Source organism: Epinephelus lanceolatus, chromosome 8, assembly GCF_041903045.1.
Source record: "Epinephelus lanceolatus isolate andai-2023 chromosome 8, ASM4190304v1, whole genome shotgun sequence".
NCBI classification, from domain to species: domain Eukaryota; kingdom Metazoa; phylum Chordata; class Actinopteri; order Perciformes; family Serranidae; genus Epinephelus; species Epinephelus lanceolatus.
In genome coordinates this window covers 13,478,332-13,502,382 of record NC_135741.1, presented here as the reverse complement: position 1 = coordinate 13,502,382, position 24,051 = coordinate 13,478,332, and the positions used below count along the sequence as shown (strand labels likewise).

The 24,051-nt window shown below is 40.8% G+C and overlaps 1 protein-coding gene across 1 annotated transcript in view; it reads left to right on the top strand.

The window, feature by feature from the left end:
• LOC117258649 (metabotropic glutamate receptor 4-like) overlaps positions 1 to 24,051 on the top strand; it is a 204,748-nt gene that overhangs the window by 170,620 nt on the left and 10,077 nt on the right. The window contains exons 6-8 of the mRNA XM_078169872.1: positions 2,744 to 2,944; positions 14,367 to 14,503; positions 17,236 to 18,171. Coding sequence (XP_078025998.1) covers positions 2,744 to 2,944; positions 14,367 to 14,503; positions 17,236 to 18,171 — 1,274 coding nt within the window. The remainder of the gene's footprint in view (positions 1 to 2,743; positions 2,945 to 14,366; positions 14,504 to 17,235; positions 18,172 to 24,051) is intronic.

The following is a 24,051-nucleotide window of genomic DNA, read 5'->3' as shown; positions in this document are numbered from 1 at the left end:
TCTCTATTGTAGGCACTGACTGCAATGCCATCCTTAGCATGTGCTTGAAAGGAAGATCAGAATCTTTTATAAACCCTGGATGCCTGTTGATGATGTTACTAATAAAAATAATAATAACAATAATAATAACAATTTCATTGCACTAAAATAGGTGGGAGTAGCCATCATAACAGGCAGATAAAAAATAAATAAAAATTAAAACCAAAACTCCACTGTAAGCTTGGACTGGAACACTTAGTATTTATAGTCAGAGTTTTTAATTTTATCAGTCTTTGATGTGAATAAAAGAGCATGAATAAGTGCATGCAATTAGTAAATTACCAGTTTTAAATATTGTTTATTGAATCCTATTTAATGAACACTGTTTTAATAAACTACGCATTTGGTTAAAGGTTGTGTGTTTACATTTTCTGACACAGCCAAACCCTCATCATTTGTGCATACGCATTGGTCTCAGATAGTTCGAAATTTGTTGGCAGAGTACAAACAAATCAAAGTAAGAAAATATCGATGAATCCCAGATTTCTGACTAAAGCATTAGCATGCATGGTGTTAGCACAGATTTGTGGGTACACACTGTTTGTGAATGAGGCCCATTATGCGTAGATTTATAAATAATGACATGACTCAAGGACAGTTAAAAAATTTCCCACCTCAGATGTACTTGGTCAACTGACGAACAAGCAAATCTGCTGCAGCTGATACATTAAAGCATCCAAATTCAAACACCACGCTGACTCTGATGTGTGTTAAAAGCCCTGTTTAAACAAAGAAAATACAACACTGCTGATTCCATCTGTCTGTGAAGGTGATGGCTTTTGGTCACTCAGTTGTTACATTATGTTAATGTTCCTTACGGCTTCATTCAGACATGACAGCACATTTAATGAAAGAGCCACAATGCCTGTGCAATATCTGGCAGTAGAGAGAGAGCAGAGAACAGCTGTGAGTAAAAAAAACTGTTATGATAGCTGGAAGAGGACCATTATTTGATCTCTCACAGGCTGCATCACTGATGGATTTTAATGTGGCTGAATGATGGTTGAAGCTTTGATTAATAACCATCGTTGTGAGAGCGAGGCACACTTACCCCCACTTCTCACTGTAAATCCACTGATATGTTTTGATGATGGTAATGATAATTATGAATTTCATCATCAAGTTATCAGAGAGCACATTTTGCCACCTGTTTTATAAAGTATGACAGTTTAGAAGTATTGAATGACAGGACCTGGGACTCTTGTTTTATTCCTATGAGTCACATGCTGGATGTAAAGGAGTTGTATTACTGTGGGTTTAAATAAAAAAAAAAGAAAAACTATTTTGCACAGGTTATACCGTGAGGGGAGAAATAGTTTTACACACTGATCTGACAAGAGAAGAACCTCCTCAACAACTCAAAATTGGCTCTTTAATAGTGTTTCATATAGCATCTTAAACTGACTGCGATACATTTATGATGAAGCACGATCTCCATCTCTCTCGGTTAGACGTGGGTGTCGCTGCAGCCATTACATTGATCTGACAGCATCTACAGAGAAGGCTACAGGGTCCCACCTAGTGAGATTTCTGTCCTGACTTTAATGTAAAAGTGACCGCGGTGCTTATTCAGACGTCAGACAGACATGTTGAATTGCCATCAGATTAGTGTAAAAAGGTACATGTCTGAAAGGGGTGTATTTCAAGCTACTTTCAGCCTCAAGGTTGAAACTTTTCTAATCTTGCAGTTTCCTTACTGTCAGATCGTGCTGTTTCTCAAAGCGGTAATGGTGTCCTGCTGTCACTCTTTCTTCTCGACCTATCTGGCGGGCCATTGGCTAACAAAAGCATCACGCCGCTAATTGAAACCTTACTTGGCGGGTAACACATTTTCAAAGCAGTAGAACTGCCCCGGCTATGATTAATACACACCTGTCATAACTAACTACATTAATACTGAAGAATGATTAGGCCTGTCTTGCCGTGTCTTCCACTAACCCTCTACCACTCTATCACACTCTGCACTCTTGATTAATGGATGTGAGGTGGCACATGACGTTGCGGAGATAAACACTAAGAGATCATATAAACAAGACCTGAGAGCATCCAGAGAGGGCTCTCAAACTTACTGAAGCACATCTCCAAATTAGGTTTGAGATGAAGAACCTTTGTTGAAGATATTTTTAAGCATGTTAAAATCTTTACATGATACCTCAGAGTACTGCAAAGGCTGCACTTTTTATTGACATGGGCAGATTAGGACACGTGACACCAAAAGAGACTTGTTGAAGAGTCTTGAGAGGGTCTCATCAGTGATCGACGGGCCATTACGAGAAAGGCTGCACATGAGACCGTTTTTGGATTTGGTGAGAGGAGACTGTGTGATTGATGTCTAAAAGGAATGGCGTATAATCAGCAGTTAGCGTGCACGATTCAACGCCAGTCTCTAAATAAATTAAATATTGTGAAGAAATGATGGGTTCACAATTGAGTAATCAAGTGTCTTGAAAGGCTATCATTTGCTTGATTTTACACATCTAGCAATCATTGTTTGGTTCTTACATTTTTGACTGATTGTGGAGCGGCTTTTTTGTTCTGAATATTATGTCATTTATATCAAAAATTCTTGGCTTGATTGTCATGACTGCGACAACTTAGGCGGTAAAACACAGCATGCAAACATATATAAGTTAAACTAAATCGATGATTTTACCCGCTGTATTTTTTAAACTCATCAAGTCATGATTTTTGTGTTTTCTTTTAGACCACGAGCGAATCGGGAAAGACTCATCCTACGAACAAGAGGGGAAGGTCCAGTTTGTGATTGACGCAGTTTACGCCATGGCTCATGCTCTACATAACATGCACAAAGATCTCTGCCCTGGGAAAGTTGGCCTCTGCTCCAAGATGGAAACCATAAATGGCACACTGTTGCTCAAGTACATCCGCAATGTCAACTTCACAGGTGTGTACTCCTAATTCATCTGAACTCATCTGAATGTGAATACTGTACATAAAGTGGCAAGTATTGTTCAAAATGTATATGGTATCATCAGTTTACTTGTTCCAAAGCAATCTTAACTGTATAACTGCATCATTCTGAGGCGTTTGTGCGGCGCTATCTGAAGCAACTTGAATGTCCTATTTATTTTTGGGTTCGCCAACGTGCTCATGAAGAGGCTTTGTGAGTATACAGTGTTCTCCAATTATCAGGCTACTGAATGTAAATTACTCCCAGCAAGTAAAAGAGGCTGAGAACTGTAGGAGGGTTGTCAATCAGTGGCAGAACAGCGTGTTTTATCATAGTTGATGATGTGCAGGGACTGTGCTTTGTGAGATTTCCCGCCTTATCTTGTCAGCATTGAATTGCCCACGCAAGAGATCCCCTGCTTGAAGTGCACAGGCTGTGGAATTAAAATTGTACATAAATGAGAAGGAGAAGAGTGTTAACACACACAGCGCCATCAAAAACAGGCATCAGTAGTTTTCCACTTGCTGTTCTATGTAGACCTAGAGGGCTTTCACATCAGGCACACACCCTGGATCTGAGTACACTTGACCCTAAAGTCCAGTTTGTTTGATTAGTGTGAGCAATGTGTACCACGCCCGGGCATTGTATGCCTATCCATTCCTGAGTCCACTTGAAAAGGTGGTCTCAGAGCTTTGCCTGCTCTGCCGGTCCCCGTGGATGGTCCCCAAGGCAACAGTGTCCGTCTGCAGCACCCTTTTCTACACAGCAGCATGACAAAAATGTCACATAGATGATGATGTGAGTGCACTTGGATAAGGAACAAAATTACTAATGTGAAAGTTTAGCACCAGGGAGTAGGAAGAAGGGGGGACTATCAATCACTTGTACCGAATATTCAGATGCTCTTACATGTAATGTTACTGGCCAACACTCATCTTTGAAGAAAAAGTACAAGTTAAATACGTTTCTATACACACAACACAGGTCACATACTTGACCCTTGCAAGTTACTCTCTTTAAACCATCAGCTTATCACTCAAAATGTAACAGAGTGCCAAACTTTTGGCGTCCCCTCCTTTCGAGCCTCTGTAACTTTATCCAATCATTCTGAAAAAATGAAACGAGTTCCCAGAGTTTACTTTCCACATCCTAACAAATTGGATTGGCCACCACTACTAGAGCCAGACTGATAAATCAGCCATGTTGCTGTATCATCTTATGGCAGATATATCGTACCTGTGTATTTTTCAGCTGATAAGTAACAAGAAATTTTTAGTACAAACAGCCAAACTAGGTTTGAGGCAATTTCAAAAGTTCTCTCATTCCTGTTGTTATTACTAGCTGCTGCCCTTTCACTCACACATGGACTTGCTTCTTTATCGAGTTGTGATGTTTAACCTCAAGTGGCCTGCGGGTTAAAGGGATATGCTGTTCAGTAAAGGCGGCAAAAAACTGAAACACTGAAAAGTAGGACCACTGCTTTGGGTTTGTGTGCCCCCGCCAACCAGTCAAGTTGCAGGTTACTAATAAAACTCTCCACGTTATGAACAGTGGTTACATGAGCCTCAAAACCAGCCACAACTCAGCCCTGAGCAGAGTGACCGTCCTCTATTGACCAATCAACAGACTGCAGTGTTCACAGCTCCACCTTTTAGTACCAGATCTGTGTGCTAGGTACCCCAACAGAGGGGGGACCAAAAATGGGGATGGTATGGAACATTTCCATTGGTGCCATCCACAACTTTTCACAGTGGAAACGGAAAGAAATGCGTACTGAACTGATCTGAACGGTACTATACTGCTCGGTGGAGACTGGGCTTAAGTGCTCGACCGAAGTCTTGCTGACAACCTTACATGTCATCTCACATGGCATTAACCGCTGTTTTATCACAATGATGCAAAAACATTTCAATTGTGATAGTGTGCCAGTGTTAGCCGAGAAATTTTAGAATTCCACGTCATAGCTAAAGCTGCACCTCATTTTGAACTGTTCGTTGGTCACTGTCCTGCATGAGAACAACTAGAACATTTACTTACAGAACAACTGGACCACATGTGTATACAGCACCTAAATGATTTACACATTACGACAAAAGTCTCCTCAGTGGATTTTGCGCAGGAATAGCTTTGTTGACCTAATTGTTTTAGACACTGACATTGTTTCATCTTCCACTATCCATCTTTGATGACTGCTTTTGGAAATATTTAAGAGGATGAACATAATAAAATATTTAAAGAGTGCAGGAACTGATATAAAGAAGGTTGGAAGGTTATAATTAAGTGTCTCAACACGTGCATGATTCTACAAATGTAAAAAAAAAAAATTATAACATAGCAACAAGTAAGATGCACTTTTAAACTGTGAAAATTAATTATAGGCCTGCGTGTACAAGAATAGGTGCATACTTATGGAGGTCATGAAAGCAGCATGTGCACAACTTTAACCTGCTGGCTTCTGAAGAAATAATATTAATGTACACAGAGTGGGATCTGACTTAGGTCAGCGTTAGTGGTTGTAACGACTTGAGCTAATTATGCGTCAGATGAGTAGAGGGTCAAAGTGTTCGTGCAATCAAGCAGAATGCAATGCAAGCAGTGTGACGCAGTCTCAAATCTCCACCACCCTCACAGATGATTATACGGTAAAGGATGCATTTGTTTGTGAGACAATTATAGGGTGGGATCTTTAGGTGTGGGGCAGTCACACCACAGCAAGTACATGACAGGAATAATTTGCAGTAAATGAGCAGAGGGAAGAAACTTCTGCATGAAGTGAGACACTTGCCCACTGCTGCGGTATTCAGAGTGGCTGAGAACTGACAGAAAAGGAAACAAGTGGGAAGCCAGGGCTTAACCCAAACTTTTATGGGAAACAATAGCGTACAGTACATCTCAACTCGGCTCTGCTGGTGAAAATGTGCATTATCAGGGAAAATAAGTAGTTAGTGACTCCAGAGACTGTCCTCAAAAGAACAGCTTTTGTTTCTTGCTCAAAGGCCTTAGACGACCAGTGGTCACCCATTATGTCTGTATGTGGGTTTTACAAATGCTTAACCAATGAAAGGTATTAAAAAGTGCTTGTCACTCCATTGGATCCTCAAACTGTTGGCAAAATGTTATAGCTCCGCCCCACCTCCACTGAATTAAGTGCAGTAATTGAGCATCTTTGGTGCCACACAGAGCGGAGCAAAAGGTAAACAGTGACAAGGTAATTTAGTCTGACTTCTTAAATAAAGAATTGGTTGTTTGAATCAGTACAGCTAATTCTTAACTCAAAAACGCTCTGTTACTAATTGCCACCAGCCTGCTGTGACCTCCAGGGCTAGGGTATGCGCTAACTGAATTTGACTTGCTGGAGCCACCACTGATTGTCCATCACCGGAGCTACTGCCCTCTCTCCTCCTGGCAAATAGTCTCCTGGTGGCGGGAGTCAAGGCACAGGGAACACAGGGTACACTGGCTAGGTAGTTCTTGTCTCATTTTTGGTCTGATAAACAGAGAGACAGGGGGAGAAAGAGAGATTCTGGCCAAATGTTTTCAACTACAGGAAAAACTGAGCGCACAAAAAGCTGCAATAAACCTTTTAACCTGTAATTTGATGATAACGTAATGCAATGCACTTATTGCCTCAGAAAGGGCAATTCTAATCAGTGATGGACAAAGCAAAGTTCAGACCAAAGATTTGTGAAGAGACTAGTTGAAATGTGCAACTACTTGCAATGCACTGTTCTGCAACTTTCTAAAAACCTGCTGGCTCACACTAATGTAACTAGATGAGACAATGTATCATCTCTATGCAACAACTCTGTACTTCTGTTCTGATTTCCAGCTTTTCAGGCTTAATTTGTGGCTGAATATAATTTGTAGCTTCTTAAAATATGAATGAGGATAGTAATAGTGAGATAATGGCTACAGTTGCGTTTGTAGTAGTGATGAAACTACAAAAACATTAACAAAAGGAGCATCAGATGGACTGTATTCATAATAAATACGCCACAATGACACAAATAACCAGCACCAATTAATCAGTCAGTAAGAATGTGTATGTGTGTGGGTCATTTTCACTTGACCACTGAACCTCACTACAAGCTTACTGGCTGTTGAAATGGATGACGTGCTTTACGTTCTAAAAGCAGCTACTAGTGATTTGGCCATCTGAGTTGCAGGTAACACCATCGGCCAACTTCAGTCGAGCTCAGACCAACCAGTTCACACCGCTGCAACTTTTCTCTGCAACATTTTAAAATGATTTTGTAACGTCATGAATCATCTGAGCTGGGCCCAAGAATAAATCTCAATATTTACTGGTCAAAAACCTCATAACTGTATTTGATATAATGACAAATGCAAATATCCAACCATATATTAAGACACAGCACCAACTTTGACAGTGCAGTGTTCAATTATTTTTAAAACAAGTAGCGGTTTTGGGCATGCACGGTTTCTGCCAAACAGCAGCTATAGGTTATCTACCAGTGTGACACTACTGTTTGTTTCCCATTTTTCTACAGACTTTTGACCACTGTTTTTGATTAACCTCTAAACCGCAATCATATTCCCTACCCTAAACCAAGTACCGTTAGTAGGGGTGGGGGAAATTTCCGATTCTTAGATGCATCGCGATTCGGACGTGGACGAATCTGAATCGATTCACAAACGTCCATATTTCGATTAATTAGAGTAATACAGAAGATTCTAAATGATGCAGAACTAAGAAGCGCGGTACGCGTCATCTCCGGGACACTTTGGGATGCGCACCTGGAGTGGACACGCCGACACGCGCACAGAGGAAAACAAACATAGTTGACCGCCACCCACCTCGCCGTGAGATCCGAACAGCTCCTTCTAATTTAAAAGCAGACGTGTGGAAATACTTCGGCTTCTACAACGTTGACGGCGGAAGCGAACTGGACAAGAGCCACGTTATATGTAAGCTGTGTCGTGCTAAAATAAAATACTTTGGCAACACAACAAACATGAGAAGCCATGTAACTCGATTCCACCTGACGGAGGAGTCAGGGAGACGGCAGGCTGTTGTTGCTGCGGCTACTAGTGGCGCTACCGACCAGAGAACAATTGAGGAAGCAATTAGAAAGCTGCCACCCTCATCTGAAAAGGCCAAGCGAATTACGAAGGCCCTCGCGGCATTTATTGCCAAGGATTTGCGTCCTTATTCCATCATGGAAAATCAGGGATTTCGGGCACTGCTGCATACATTGGAGCCCAGATACACCATCCCATCCCGATGCTATTTCACCGACACGGCCATCCCGACACTCAACCATCAAACCAAAACAGAAGTCATGGCCTCGCTGTTGAAGGCAGGTAGGAACACAGTTACATGTGATGCGTGGACGTCTGTCGCCACCGAATCATTTGTTACTCTAAGTTAACTGCGCATTTTATCTTGTGATTTAAGATACCTGTTGTTACCTTTGGTTCCGTACAATGAAGTTGTAACTTTCCAGTTTGCACGCATTTCCATTTATATGTTTAATAAAATATAATGGAAATGAATTCAGCTGTTTCTTATTACAAATGCACTGTTTTTAAAAATTGCAAGTGTTGAATGCTTATTCAGTGAGACAAAAAGAATTGTGAAAAAGTGCATCAATATACATAAATTAAAGATGCATCAATAATCGTTTTATAATCGAATCGTAGCCCCTGAATCGTAATCGTTATTGAATCGTGAGGTGCCCAAAGATTCCCACCCCTAACCGTTAGTGCCTAAACCTAACCAAATACTAACCATAGTAGCAGCAGGTCAGAAAAATGCCAATTTTTTTAATGATCATATGTATATAAACAGTGCAAACAAACAACACTGCCCCGCTGAGAGGAGCACCAGATCACATATATGTATTATTCAACACATTATGGAAAGGGATGACAAACATGTTTTTGTTGGTTCGTATTTTGAGCATTTAATTTTGAAGGCAAAGCAAGTTTAAGTTTGACATGATTCTAAATGCACATCTATAATTTGGGGTGAGAGAAAGGATAAGGAGCTCACTTGCAATGCTCATTCCTCCATTCCACATGTCCGTTTTTTCAAGAACACAGAATGCAAAGGCAGAAATAATAATGATAAGTTTTGCTGTTTGTTGAAGGCACGCAAAAGGCAAGATGTGGCATTTACTTTCTCAGAAGCAGTTTGGTTTATAGATTCATGCAAGTGGGTTTTAAAGCAGAGACAAAGTAGCACAGGAACAAGGCAAACACAGATATGAATTTAGTATGGATGGATTTTAATAATGTAGCCAAGTTAACCTTTATTGTGGGGGACAATAAAGGTTAACTTGACACTTGTGTTTGCAGCAGTTAGTTTTCATTCCTAATGGATATTGAAAGGGAATTCTGCAGCGCTCAGCAGTGTTTTACTGTAGGCCCCGTCTTCAAAGTCAGAACATTGTTTACCTGCTCCAAGTGTGCTTATTACTATGTAAGCAGGTCAGTCCTCATTTGTGTAAAATAAAAAAAGAAGAAGAAGAAGAAACTGTTCAGAGATGTATCCTGAAGTCATATTTGTTTAGTTTGACAAGATAAATCAATTCTCCCAGCAATGGAGTGAAGCTTTAATGCACAGCAGGCTTGTGTTATAGAATTAAACTCTTTCTTTATGCTTTCTTTTATTCATGGTATTATATTACTGGATGGCCTGTCAGCACTGAAGCCACTGGGGTTACTATAGGGATGGCTAGGAAATCGATGCTGTACATTACCGGAATGCTGCCTTGCTGTTAAGAGTCTTTGGACACAGAGGAATTTAAAAGGTTCATAGGGAAAAAAACGGGAATGTCCACATGATCCCGGCGGATTCTGGGAATTGTCTACAGACGTCCATGCTGACAAAAGGAAAGAGGAAACCCATGCATTACAGATACTGTAGATGATACTTATTGACGCGTGGCATGAAGACTGTGATCCTGGTGATGCTGAAGGAAACTGCTGCTGGCTTTATTAATAAATGGTACTTAGTGGTTGTTTTCCTGAGGACATTTTGTTTTACGAAGTGACCTTGCGAGGCATAAACCTGCCAGTAAAGCTGTGTTGAAAGTGCTGTGATTAAAGGTTGGCTGCAACACTGGGTTTACAGAGTCATTTAAATCTGCCTGTTTTCATGAGGTTTGATTACTAATTTAATTTGGAGTTTACTTGAGGAAGCATTCGTTCTCAGGATCATATGTGTAAACTGCTTAGTAGTGGATCCTGCCTGTCCAGGGAACCAAGATATTAAGCAGCACAGCAAATCGTGAGGGTATGATACAGTTTGAGGGTCTAAACTGCTCCTGAGGTCAGCGCCATAAAAGACAGAGCACTGAAAAGATAATCAACCCCAGCACTGGCCCTTAACTCTGCCCAATTGAACGACTAATAACCATGTACGGCTCGGCTTGCATTTACAATAGAAATAAATTACAGTGTCTGACAGCTCAGAGTCTTGGTGTTTTTAAGTCGCTGCTTTGCATTTGCGAGGAAGGCGTGGTAATTCTGTTTTCTTTCACTTGTGTTGCTAGATTTGTGGCAAATGCATTTATCAAAGACACAGAGTGCACCGAAGCCACTTCGGCTCTTCTAAAGTTCAACAGCAGGATGTGTGTATTGTTTTGATCAGTTTTTATGCAACATTTGTAAACACATTAGATTTCTTGTGGCTTTGGCAAATGGCTTTTAATGGAGTGGGAGGGTCTTTTTTTTTTTTAAGTGCAACCGTGACATCCTGCAAATTGCTGTTTTGTTTGAATACATTATCAATTCTTAAGAGAAGAAAAGTAGAGTTTTAAATGTTTCTGCTTCAATAAACTAGCTTGGAAATCAAGGAGAAACATTAGCAGGCTTGGAATTTAAACTTGTCACTGTTGAGAAGATTTAGACAACTTTGATTTTAAGGTACAATAAAGCTCAACAATTTCACAGCCATTATGAATCATGTTTACATTCATTTGCTCGCATCTGATTTGTAACTGCTTGTTCATAACAATACAGTGCCTACACACTGTCCTGCACACGTGTCCTCTGTCGTCTCTACAGTAAAGTTGTGTTGAATTAGCTCTCAAAGCCATAACAGTTTTACACACACTGTTAAAAACCCAGTTTACCCACACTGGAGTTAATTTAACAGACAATTTTACTGTGACCATTTCATTTTGGGGGCATTTGGGCAGACTCACAGCTGATGACAGTAGATGATGTTTATTTGCTTCTGCGCTGGTGACAGTCGTGGCTGAAGTCATTATAATTGTGGGTTATCCATCCATCCGTCTGTCCCTGAACGCCTCCAGGGAACTTCTTCAAATTTGGCACAAATGTCCACTTGGACTGAAGAATGAGCTGATTAGATTTTGGTGGTCAAAAAGGTCACTGTGAGCTCATCCATCTCGTTCTTGTGAATGCACAATCTCAAGAACACCTTGAGGGACTTTCATAAAATTGGCACAAATGTCCACTTTGACTCAGAGTTGATTAGATTTTGGTGGTCAAACGTCACTGTGACCTCACAAAACATGTTTTTGGCTATAACTCAAGGATTTATATGCTAATTATGACAAATTTTCACACAAATGCCTAATATGATAAAATCATGAAGTGATGACATGTTATTTTGAAAAGCTCAAAGGTCACTGTGACATCATAATGTTCTGCAAAAACATTTTTCTAGCCGTTACTCAACGCCATCACTCAGGAACAGAAGTGGAGACATTTGGTCAGATACTGAATTGGTGACACTAATCTCCGGTGTCCACCTTGAAACTGCACTGATTGTGCAGATCTTCTGCACTGCCAGGTTGAAGATGTGTGTCTTACAAAAACAAGGAAATATGACCACATTACTCCAGTTCTAAAATCATTACACTGGTCACCTATCACAAAGAGAACTGATTTCAAAATCTCCCTGCCGGTGTATAAATCACTCTGTGACTCAGCATCCAAATACATATCTGACATGCTTGTGACTTACGAACCCTCTAGGACCCTGAGGAAATCTGGGGCCGGCTAAGTGACCGTCCCAAGAGTCAGAACAAAGCATGGTGAAGCAGCGTTTGTTATCATGCTGCACAAACCTGGAATAACCTCCCAGATGATGTTAGACAAGCTCTGACCACTTTTAAGTCAAAGCTAAATACACTCCTCTTTTACACTGCCTACTCATCCCTGTAATCACTGCAAACTTATTTTTTAACTCAGTTTTAAAGCATTTAAATCATTTTTGTATCTTTGCACCTCTTGTCTGCACTTTTGCTATTTTTAATGGTGATTTTTCAAAATTGTAAATAATTTAGTAATTAATTTTACCTTTTATATCAGTTGTTTTCTCTTTAGTCTTCTATTGTAAATCTGTATCCTTTTCATTTATTGTTTCTGGAAAGCACTTTGACTTGCCCTGGTGTATAACATGTGCTATACAAATTGGGGATGTTCCTGGCAACTAGTTTAGCTGTAATCATGACTAGTCGACTAGTCTAAAAAAAGGAAAGCCTCCAGCCCAGAGGTAATCATTTTGCGTCTTGGTACAAAAGCATATCTTGTGAGGTCATTGTCGTGATGAGCTGAATGTGGTCGCCCATTGCTCCAGTTGTGTGATTATAAGCCAGTTTGTTCTGACACAGCCTACATGCTATCTTGTTTTCATTTTCTCGATCAAAGTACTGCCAAACTGCAGTGGTTTTGCGAGAGGACAACTCTCCAATTTCGTGCTGTGTAAAAACTCAGTCTAGGGGGAGTGCTGTCTGACGGCTCTGTAGCCCCCACTAGTGGCAGGCAGCTGCATGACAGTGAAGCGGCCTTCTACATAAATAAAACACTAATTGGTTTTACTCACTGATATTTCTGGTGCTGATTAGCGGATGGTTAATCATTTAAAAGTCTAGTCACACGCATGCCTACTGTAATACAAATAAAGCTGGCTTGCCTTGAAGCATCCATGTTTTTGAATTTGGAGCTTGTTTGCAGTAGCATCCATATTTGAAACACTGTCATGGCAACACGAGTCTGGACAGACATGTATGTTAACTTGACTGGTTTGCAGAGGCACAAAACCAAAAGGCAGTAATTCTTGTTTTTCCCTAGACTGCATGGATTTTTATTCCTAGGAGTTATCATGTGCCGTGTTTCCTCAAATACCTGACCTATTAAACAAGCCATTTTTTAATTTTTGCTGGCTGTGCATGAAACTTGTAATGCCTTTTTGCAAGTTAAGAGGTGAAACTAATCGATTAAGGCAATCAAATTAGTAGAAACATACATCCCAATCAATTCCCTGTATTGCTGAGATGGACAAGAAAATGTTCATAATTGCACGACTGTCCGTTGTTGTCTTAGACATACCCTCTAGATAATGCAGCAAGATGATACTGATGCAATTAAATCCTATGGGTTTTGGTCAGACCTCTGACACACACAAATCTGTGGGGGGGTAGTAAATAAGTCTGGGCTCAAAGCCTGACTCACAGGTTTCCAACTCTGACTCACAGGTTCAAAACAAAAATCAATAGTGTGACCTATTCAAGGGAACAACACACTCAAATAAATAATTCTCTTTATTCTTATGACAAAGGAGAGTGTAGTCGATACTTGTAGAACACGAACAACTCTCTCCCAAATGCTGGAAAACACTGAGTCTGGTGTCCGGACATGATGAATACCCTCTTTCTGTTGCAGAAAAATGCACTCTTATCCATTTGATGTAGCTCTGGAATATAATGTACACAACATCCAAATATTGACTAGGGGCAATCCAAAACACATTTCGGCTGCAAGTTAACTAAGGGCATTTTTTTCACCCCTCACTTTTCAACCCCGTTTCAACATGTTACAGAATTGCTGAGTACTAGGGGACTGCATTGAGGGAGAGAAAGCAAATTTGGTCAGCGCAAATAGACAGAGATGGGTATGCTATTAATGGTCCTTTCCTCAGAGACGCTCTGCAGTGGGCTCTCATCACTAAATCTGTGAATCCTCGTTCCCTCACACCACAATTTTATAACAAGTTGTGAAGCTGGAGAGGGGGTTTGTAGCTTGGCTCAGAAACAGGAAGCAAAGGGATGAGAGAGACCTCAAAGTGGTAATCAAAATCAGTGCCGTCATTCGTTAGCACTCCGAGTGGGGACCTTGTGGATAACAAGCAATGGGGCAATAAGCAGAATGAAGGAGTGTGAAATGATATGGGAACATGAACAGACAGCAGCGCTGGCCCTCCTCAAAGGACCAGGACAACATGGCTGTCAACATCTATTTTGCTCCCATCATTAACACTATAACAGCATTAGCTTGAGGTCCCCTTGCAGTCTCATTTCATCTCAGAGCGTTATGGGAGCGGCTCGAGTTTGTACTGTGTTGTCCAAGCCTGGAGTTCAGCTTTACGTTACAATTTGCCCCTTAAAACAACAATAACATTTTGTTTTTTCATCCTCAGGGATTGCTGGCACCCCGGTGGTCTTCAACGTGAACGGAGATGCTCCAGGTCGCTACGAAATCTACCAGTACCAGATCACAAATACCACAACAGAGTACAAGATCATTGGCCACTGGACAGATCAACTCCACTTAGATGTATGAATATTTTAAATACTACTTCTACTCCTTATAAGCTTGACTTTTCTAATAATCTAAGTGCCAGATTTTTGTGCTGGTGATTGTGCTCGATATCCACATTAGACTTTGACAATCAGCCAAAGTGATTCATCAGACAACCCATATTTGGCTGTTTAGCATTTCATTACTAATTCAACTCATTTAGTCTTGACAAGAAAATACAAAAACACTTGGCAATAAAACCCCTTCTTAAGCTTCACTAACTGGAAAGATGAATGTTGTGACCATGAGTCTTGTAGAGAAGTACTGAATGGAGGACTGGAGGAGGAACTAGAGGAGGAACATTCCCCTTCATCAATTAGGACAAAAGCCAAAGTAATCTCAAAGCATACATTCTTATCTGAGTTCATTTCCTTCAAACAGTGCCAAATCATCCTCTTAACCATTAAATGTGGCATTTACACCAAATCTAATACACATAGCAGAACTTCATGTGTTTACCTTCTTATAACTTATCAGTGTTACCAAAGATTATGCTGAACGCATCATGTTTATGTTGGTTTTTATAGGGTAACAGCTGACAAATAAGTATTAATAATTAATCATCCTCCTCTGGAATGGCTTAAGAATTTATAAACACACAGGCTAACAAATGGCTTGGGTCAAAACAGAGTGTGTTGTACAGTATTTCCTCATTTCAGTCACAATTATGCCCATGTAAGAAGGTCTCCATAGGCGTAAATAGCCATCTTTTTGCAGTAACCTTCAAGATTCATGCTTCTTTATTGGTCACTGCAAATTCAGCATAGATGGAAGCAAAATATCATTCTCCATATACAACAGAAGAGACAGAGTTAAAAGAACCGACAAAGAAATAGCTAAAAGAGAGAGATATATTTTTTAAAATAAAAAGTAGAATATTCACAGATTACAGATAAGAAATGTAATAAATGGTAGGAAAGACAGTCTGAATAACTTTTTCTTTGGATTATCTTGTGACAGACAGACACAGGAAGAGGCTTGTAAACTTGCGTTTTCCAGGTGGTTAAAGACGCGGCGTGTGTACGGCCCCCTTATTTCCAGGGCTGGTACCTGCAGTTATTCCACAGCCTAGTTAATAACTTGTCGGGCAGGGAATCTAAAGTGTGGGATCATTCTGAGAAGGTGAAGAACGAACCCAAGGTGATATGTAAACTCATCGTCATTGGTCGACTACAAATATGACGTATCATCTGAAACATGGAAGTAGCTACATGCCCATTAGCCACTTAGCAAAATCATTACTGCTTTGCCGACAGCGTCATTAACAGGCAACACGGTCAAATTAATATCGTAAACACGCGGGCGACTAGTCGACTAATGGCCCTAAATAACGACTATTAGTCGACTAGCATAATTCTAAGGCAGGGGCAGTCGTACAATTATGCAATCAACAAAATCTTATTTTGACATTTGCCATTATTACACCAGTTTCGTCTTCAACATATATTTCAGAATCAACATTAATTCTCAGTTATTCTCAGACAAGGACATTTAAACTTAGTGATAGGCCAAGTTTTGTGACTACAACAGTTTGACCACTCATGACAGGCTTACACATTCTCTTGCAAGATGTCAAAAAAGTTAGTTTAGATCCATCAAATGAAAACTGACGTTTCATAAGAATTTCAAAATGTCTCTCATCACCCCTTCATCCATCGAAGCTTCGATTAATGGCAGATATTACTAACTGAAGCTTTGATGCCCCAAAACTGGTGTTCAGGACAGCCCTAATATGCACGGAGCACAGAATCTTAAGTTTTGCATTTGTTTACCTCAAAACTGCTTTGTTGTTAAAAGCCAAACTTTGTGAGGAACAATGACTTTGCATCTTCTTGTCGTTCTGCATCATTTATACACCAGGCCCCGGGCGTTCTTCTTTAGTTGATGCACGTACTGTAGGTATGGTACAAGATTATTGTAGACATCAAAATCCTGAGTTACTGCCGCACACTGATCAACTTATCAGCATCACCTGCATGGCAGAGATCTCCGAGGAAAATCAACAACGCCATATGGAGATTTTTTTAGACACAAAACCAATCACCTAAATCATCCAGATGTTTATTTGAATAATTGAATATTCCCTATCCCATTCCACACCCTATCTTACTTTAATAAGGCCTCTTAAGCAAACCACACTGTAATAAAAATAATACCATCAGTGCAACAGCACAGACACTTGATACTGCAGTGTTGAGACTGCAGTGCCACGCAGACTCTGTTTACTTATCTTACCCCCAGTAAGTGCAACATTCCTTGGAAGTAATTAAACGGCAAAGTTGTGTCCCGTTGAGTTATAATTCGATGAGTTTACACAATGATGTCTTGATAAAGAGACTGCTGCTTTCATGTGGCGAATATCCCATTTACAGTTTGTTCATTCGATCATGCACTCCTGTGTGTAAACTAATCTACCAAGTGTTAATTGAATTGTGTCCTCATGCATTATGTAGAGCGTTGTTTGTGTAACTAGTGTAACAATATGTAGTAAATTGTGTTCAAGTTTTTGCTGACCCTTAAAGGAACTCTTTAATTCTGATTATGAGCTTGTCTAGATGCAATAATACAGAGCAATTGCACGGTGTTTTTGGACCTTGTTTGGGTTTCAGGGGTGTGAGTATGTGACTAAAACAGTTTAAGTATGATTATGTGGAATCAACTGTTAATTTCTGCTATTTTTCTCTCCGTTCTTATGCTCTCCCCTCCAGACCACTGAAATGCAGTGGCCTGGTGCAACACAAGAAGTCCCGTCCTCTATATGCAGCCAACCCTGCCGCCCTGGTCAGCGAAAGAAGACAGTGAAGGGAATTCCATGTTGTTGGCACTGCGAGAATTGTGATGGTTACCAGTATCAGGCAGACACTTACACCTGCAAGATGTGTCGCTTTGATCTGCGGCCTAATGCGAACCACACTGGCTGTGATCCCATTCCCATTGTCAAGCTGGAGTGGAGCTCTCCGTGGGCGGTCATCCCCGTCCTTATCGCTGTCCTGGGTATCATGGCCACTCTGTTTGTGGTGGTCACCTTTATACGCTACAATGACACACCTATTGTTAAGGCGTCAGGTCGAGAGCTGAGCTATGTGCTGCTGACTGGCATCTTTCTCTGCTATGCTACAACATTCCTCATGATCTCCACCCCCGATGTGGTAATATGCTCCCTGCGAAGGATTTTCCTGGGCCTGGGTATGAGTATAAGCTATGCAGCGCTGCTGACCAAGACAAATCGGATCTACAGGATTTTTGAGCAGGGCAAGATGTCGGTCAGTGCCCCTCGATTCATCTCCCCAGCCTCCCAGTTAGTCATCACGTTCAGCCTGATATCACTGCAGCTCCTCGGAGTGTGCATCTGGTTTGGTGTTGACCCATCACAAGCCATCATCGACTACGAGGATCAGCGTACGGCTAATCCCAAATTGGCCCGAGGTGTTCTGAAATGTGATATATCAGACCTCTCCCTCATCTGTCTGCTGGGTTATAGCATGCTGCTGATGGTCACCTGCACAGTTTACGCCATCAAGACCAGAGGTGTCCCCGAGACATTCAACGAGGCCAAGCCCATCGGCTTCACCATGTACACCACCTGCATTGTATGGCTTGCCTTCATCCCCATCTTCTTTGGGACCTCACAATCAGCAGAAAAGGTAAACATTTCCTCTCCTGTGTGGTGGAATATTAAATAGATTATAAAATAACAAGGTGTGGGGAAAAATAAATCAATTCTTAAGCCCAGTCCAGACCAAAGACTTACGACGGGCTGAGTTGAAACTTGCAACTACTTGCAAAGCGCCAGTTTGCAATGTTCTGAAAACCTGCCAGTTGTTACCACTGAGACTGAGCGTACTGTCTCCATAGCAACGCTCCCTGTACTTGTGTTCTAAGTTTTGGCTTTTCAGGCTTATTTTGTTGCTGAAAATAGTTTGTAGCTTCTTAAAAATATGAATGAAGATACTGATAGTGAGATATTTACTACAGATGCATTTCTAGTAGTGATGACATGGAGAAAAAACAAACACAACAACCTGAGCTTAAAGTGGACAGTATTCATAATAAGTACACTACAATATTTTAAATAACCAGTATCAAATTATCAGTCAGTGAGTATGTGTGTGCGACATGCCCATATACGGCAAGCAGGAGCAGTACCCCGCCATCCGACACCAACTTATTGTGAGGACGGAGACTGGCCTATATGTCAGCAGTCATGGTGATGTAAATGAGACAGACTCAGGCTCCACAGGGACCAAATGCCGCAGCATTACGCCATGAAAAAATACAGGAGCAAGCACACACTGATAATTTGTAACTGACTATGCCAGTGGATTTCACTGCAAGCCAATTGGCTGTTAAAACAGGTGACATGCCTTAAGTTCTTAAACCAACCACTGGCAACTTGACAAGATGAGTCGCAGGTGACACCATCAGCCACCTTGAGTTAACGGACCAGTTCACGCTGCTTCAACTTTTCTACGAAATATTCTAAAACAGTTTTGTCTTGTCACAAATCTTTGGTCTGAAGTGGGTTTTAAATGCATAGCAATGCAGACATGGAAAATTTGGCATCCATTCATAAATGTCACTAGATATCGGTTAATAACATGATGTTGTCGAAAAAAGGCAGAACTGAACCTTGAGGGCAGCGCAGCACCCAGTCTACAGTACAAACATTGGCAGAGTTAGCCTTTAATTTGTCCTCACAAAAAGCAGTAGGTGTATGTAGGGCTGTACCAGACTCAGAATTATGTAATTTGAGTATTTGACTTTTTATTTTTTTAATTCATATGAAGTTGGAAAATTCGAACGGGCCCAGTTGGACGTTCAGTGAGACAGCAGCATTCATGGACTATAATGAACAAGCTAATGGCGCTAACAAGGGAGGTGCAACAACATTTTTTGCCAATGCTAGATATCAAACAAAAGCCACAGACTGTGTCGTATGTAGTATCTGTGAGCTGTAAATTTACCACTTCTAAGCAGAAAGGAGAAGATAATGTTGTCTTGAAGCCTTATGGTGCAAAGTTTCTCTCTGCCACTGCATCATGTTTGCAGCTGTCTGTACCAAAGACTACCACGAAAGTTAAGAGCATTCACTCCGCGACATCTGGGGACCAAAACCTCCCCAGAAGTATACTGCACTGCTTGACTTGGAACAATCTCAGTCAACTGAGGAGTCGCCAACTGACGAAGTGATAGTATATTCTAAATACTTTCTATGCCATCACTCATATACGTTAAACGTTAACACACAGTAACATGAACAAATAAGACCAGCTAACAAACACACACAGCAGAATTAAACAACTTAAACCACCGCTGTGGTTATGAAAACAACTCCATACTCAGTCTGTTTCACCTCAAAAACCCTGTGCCCGCTCAGCGTCTTGGCTTTCCTCGGCGCTGCTCTCCACAGCTGGGGACATAACGTTAATAACAACACAGCGGAGCACTCCAGCTCCCTCTCATTTTTATTATTGTCATAGAGGCAGAAGACTTTAAGGAGCTTTCACATTAATTAATTTGTTGATTAATTAATGCAGTTAAGTTTTTAGAATAAAAAGGCTGCGGACCATTTATCTTATTTGCCAGTTATGTTTTAAATTGTGCGTCAGTGGAATAAGGACACTAGGGAATGGTTTGGCACACAGTATACTGGAGCAAGACACTGAAAATTGTACTTCAATCAAGAAGCTATTTTAAATCAGACACCAAAGATTTGGATTTAAACCATGAGGTTCCCAAAGATTCCCACCCCTAAAATAGCCAATTAAGTTTTGCCCCATTTGTTTATTTCACAAATTAATTGTTTTAAATTTGGGCACAAATGCCAGTGCAGTCACTCAGCGTCCTCTGATTGTTCTGTATTTAGAAAGAGCACAATGGCAGCAAGTCAATTAAATTCACTCGTGCATGTTGGATGTCAGTTTCCATTTGGAGTTCTTTCCCATTTCCTATGTGCCTCATTGTGAAGAAAATGGCCACTCAAATTATGTTTGTTGTGTGGCATCAGCCTCTTGTGTTTGTGGATACCGCCACTATTCATCACGAGATGATGGGCTTTGTGCTTCACTGAGGGGATTACAAGGCTTTTAGAGCTGTCTTGTGAGGATAATTCATTCACCTCAAGTTCGCTTGGATATGTTTTCTTTAATTGTGTTTCTGCGTGTGTTTTTGATTCAGCCTCACTGGTTGGGAATACCGGGTAGTCAATCACTGCACATTCAGGCACACAGAAACAGATAACGCAGGTTTGTGAAGTAGCATAAAATTACCGTGGCTGTTGAGGCTCCTTGTCAGTTGAAAGTGAATCACAAATTACCTCTTTCAAGTGCTAATTTTGAGGTTGCTCAACACAGATGTACATTAAAAACCAGAGTGTGGAAAAGTTACACAACTGATAGCAATGGGAATGCTACTGTATGGCGCTGCATAATAACAAACTTAATAGCAGCCTTTAAATCGCCAACAGCATAAAAAGACGTCTGTTTAAAGGCAGAGTGATTCATAAGTAGGCATGGACATTAGGTGCTGTTAAACCAATAAAATAAAGAGGTGTTTTTTGGACAAAGGCTGTGTTTGTTCTCCTCAGTTGGACAAAAATACAGATGTAGTGCACCAGTAAAATTAAGACCATTATCCAGTTGCTCAAGCAAACTGTGAATCTTCCAAATTACTAACTGTACCATGGCAGCCCATTAACCACATTTGATAAATATAAATGCAAAATTGTCTGGAACACTGTCTGCACTTCCTCTTGCTTCCAGTCTCAGCCTGCCAAGTAACACTTAAAGAAAATTTCATCAGGGAGATCAAGAAGAGAGCATTGGGAAAGCAAAACACTGAGTCATGTTTTTAACTTTCCTTTGCTCTCTGTCTGCCGTGTTCGATTTGGTAAAATAAACAGCACAGCAACTCAAAACTCTGCACACACGGACACAGTTAGAACTAGCTTGTGGCAGAACCCAGACAATAATCTTTGCCAGATGTGTTTTCCAGAGATTTGGTTGTAGCCCTTTAGCACCGACAAGCAGCAAAGCTGTTGCCTAATACTATGAGGTTGCCCATCTGGTGACTTGACTCAATCTTCTCTGTACTTTGTTGCTGGTAAACTGTAGAACAGTTGGCAGGACACAATAGGTAGAATGGAATATTCTGTCTGCTGCTTTATCCTGGCATGGCAGTGCTCAATTTAAGGTTATCAGGAGGCATGTAAACAGCTTTCCCCAGAGTGTGCTTGATAACTAAGTCACACCATGCATGCAAACACAGCCAGTGATGAAACAGGCAGCCAAATATAAATAACCTCGATTCTTCAGTTGTATCTCTGCCACTGAAGAGAAGGTGGATGGAGTGAAAGGAGGAATCAGTCTCTATCTAACAGGGTTTCAATCCAGCCCAACTGGCACTTACACAGATTGAAGACTTGTTAGGTTGTTATCACAAAGGATAAAGGTCATATTAATTTGCGCCATGAAAAAAATACTGTAAAAAACACCACAAACCAAAATCAATTACAAGAAACACCCAATCAGGATTAAAGCTACAGTTTGCAACTTTTGTAGAATGAAACCATTACAATATCCTGGCAGTAAATGAGCCTGATAATCTGTTTTTTTTTTGTTTGTTTTTTTTTAAAAAGTAAATAATAATTATGTCACTCTGCCTCCTCCTTGTGCTCCTAATGGCATTTGCAAGAATCGACCGCAGCTGAAGGAAAACAACCAATCAGAGTCGAGGAGTCTCTAACACAGCTTTCAATCATGTCAGCCACTGCCCGTGAACTGTGGTCAACCTGTCAAACTAGGCAGCGCTGGTCCACTATGAACAGTGCATAGTGGTTAGCACTGTCACCTCACAGCAAAAGGGTTCCTTGTTCAAGTCCGTGGTGGGGGGTTCGAACCCTGGGGTGGGAACTCTGAGTTTGCATGTTCTCCTCGTGTCAGCGTAGGTTTTCTGCGGGTACTCCTGACTTCATCCCACAGTCCAAAGACATGCAGGTTAATTGGTGTCTCTAAATTGCCCATAGGTGTAAATGTGAGTGGCTTCAGCACCCCTGTGACCCCCAACAGGATAAGCGGTTATGGAATGAATGAATGATTAAATATGAATCAAGATTCTGTTACTGCAATGCCTATTTCTCACCTTAAATGTTTTCAGAAACATATTTGACTGTACTGTTTAGCTGTAAGATGAGAAAGTTTGCTCCGGCCAGTGGACGATTCTTTGTTTTGACTCGACTGTTTTCAACATGGCAGCAGAAATACAAGCTTTCTCACTTTACAGCTAAACAGTACACTAAAATATGTTTCTGAAAATATTAAGTAGGCAATGCCGTTACAGCATCTTGATTCATATCCAATCAGCGCTGCCTTGTTTGACAGTTTGACCGCAGTTCACAAGCAGTGATTGACATGATTGACAGCTGTGTTAGAGACTCCTGGACTCTGATTGGTTGTTTTCGTTAGTAGGGGCACTAAAAGGAGGCAGAGGAACATGATTTTTTTCTCATAAAAGTTCCCAACTACAGCATTAAATAAGGCACTGAAAAACTTTATTTAATTTTCCAGTTTACAGAGAAGCAATTTCTTTTTATTTCCCCAGATGGATTTTATCCAATTTATTCATTAAATATTGTCCTATACACAGCATTAAATATTAATGTGACTGCACAGAAAATTTATTTGTTTCATTAAAATATGACTGAAGTTTTGATATTTTACGGCCTACTGTGATCTGGCTTCTTTTAATTGTGTCGTGCCAATCCAAAGAAATGGTAAGTGTAACCAAACCAAAATAAAGTAAATACATCCTTGTCATAGCAGATATTCACACTTAGATGCACACACTAAGACAGCACAGGTGTTATAATATCATTAATGATTGCTTTGTTCTAGTGTGTCTGTTTGTCTGGTAGAAAGTGTCCCAGTAAACCATGACAGCATGACAGTGAGCCAGCATGCACAAAACCAAGCCCTGAAACTGAAGCAGCCACTGTAAATTAAATTTAACCATCGTTAATTTCATTATGTACACCTGCATTCTTCTTTCTGTTACATGTTTTGCTAAAAGAAACATGGGCAATAAAATATTTCGTAAATAATTTTAGTCCTCTATAATCAGAAAACCTGGAGCCAAAATATTGGAGTACAAGGACTTGGAAGAGCTGTGGAGGTGTGTTCCTGTTGGCGAGCTCTGTGTATAGGTAGGAACAGCTCTGGCAGCTGTCTGGACAAAAGATTTGATGCCTAATGACATAAAGGAGCAATCCTGCTTCAAAAAAACTTCATAATGGCCGAGTCTTCTGAGGTTCCTGTCCCCGGCCCTGTTCCCTCACAGTACCGATGGAGCAGATTGGCAATCATATCAGCTTGTCAGAGAAAATTTATGTCACCGGGGCCGATGGAAGTGGACAAGGGTCTTGGCTCCCCTCACAGAGTGACTCCACTCTGTACTCCAGAGGGGTAGCAATATTGTTCCGAATTCACCACAGGCCACGTGTAATCTTCTCAGGAGATTACAACACTCCC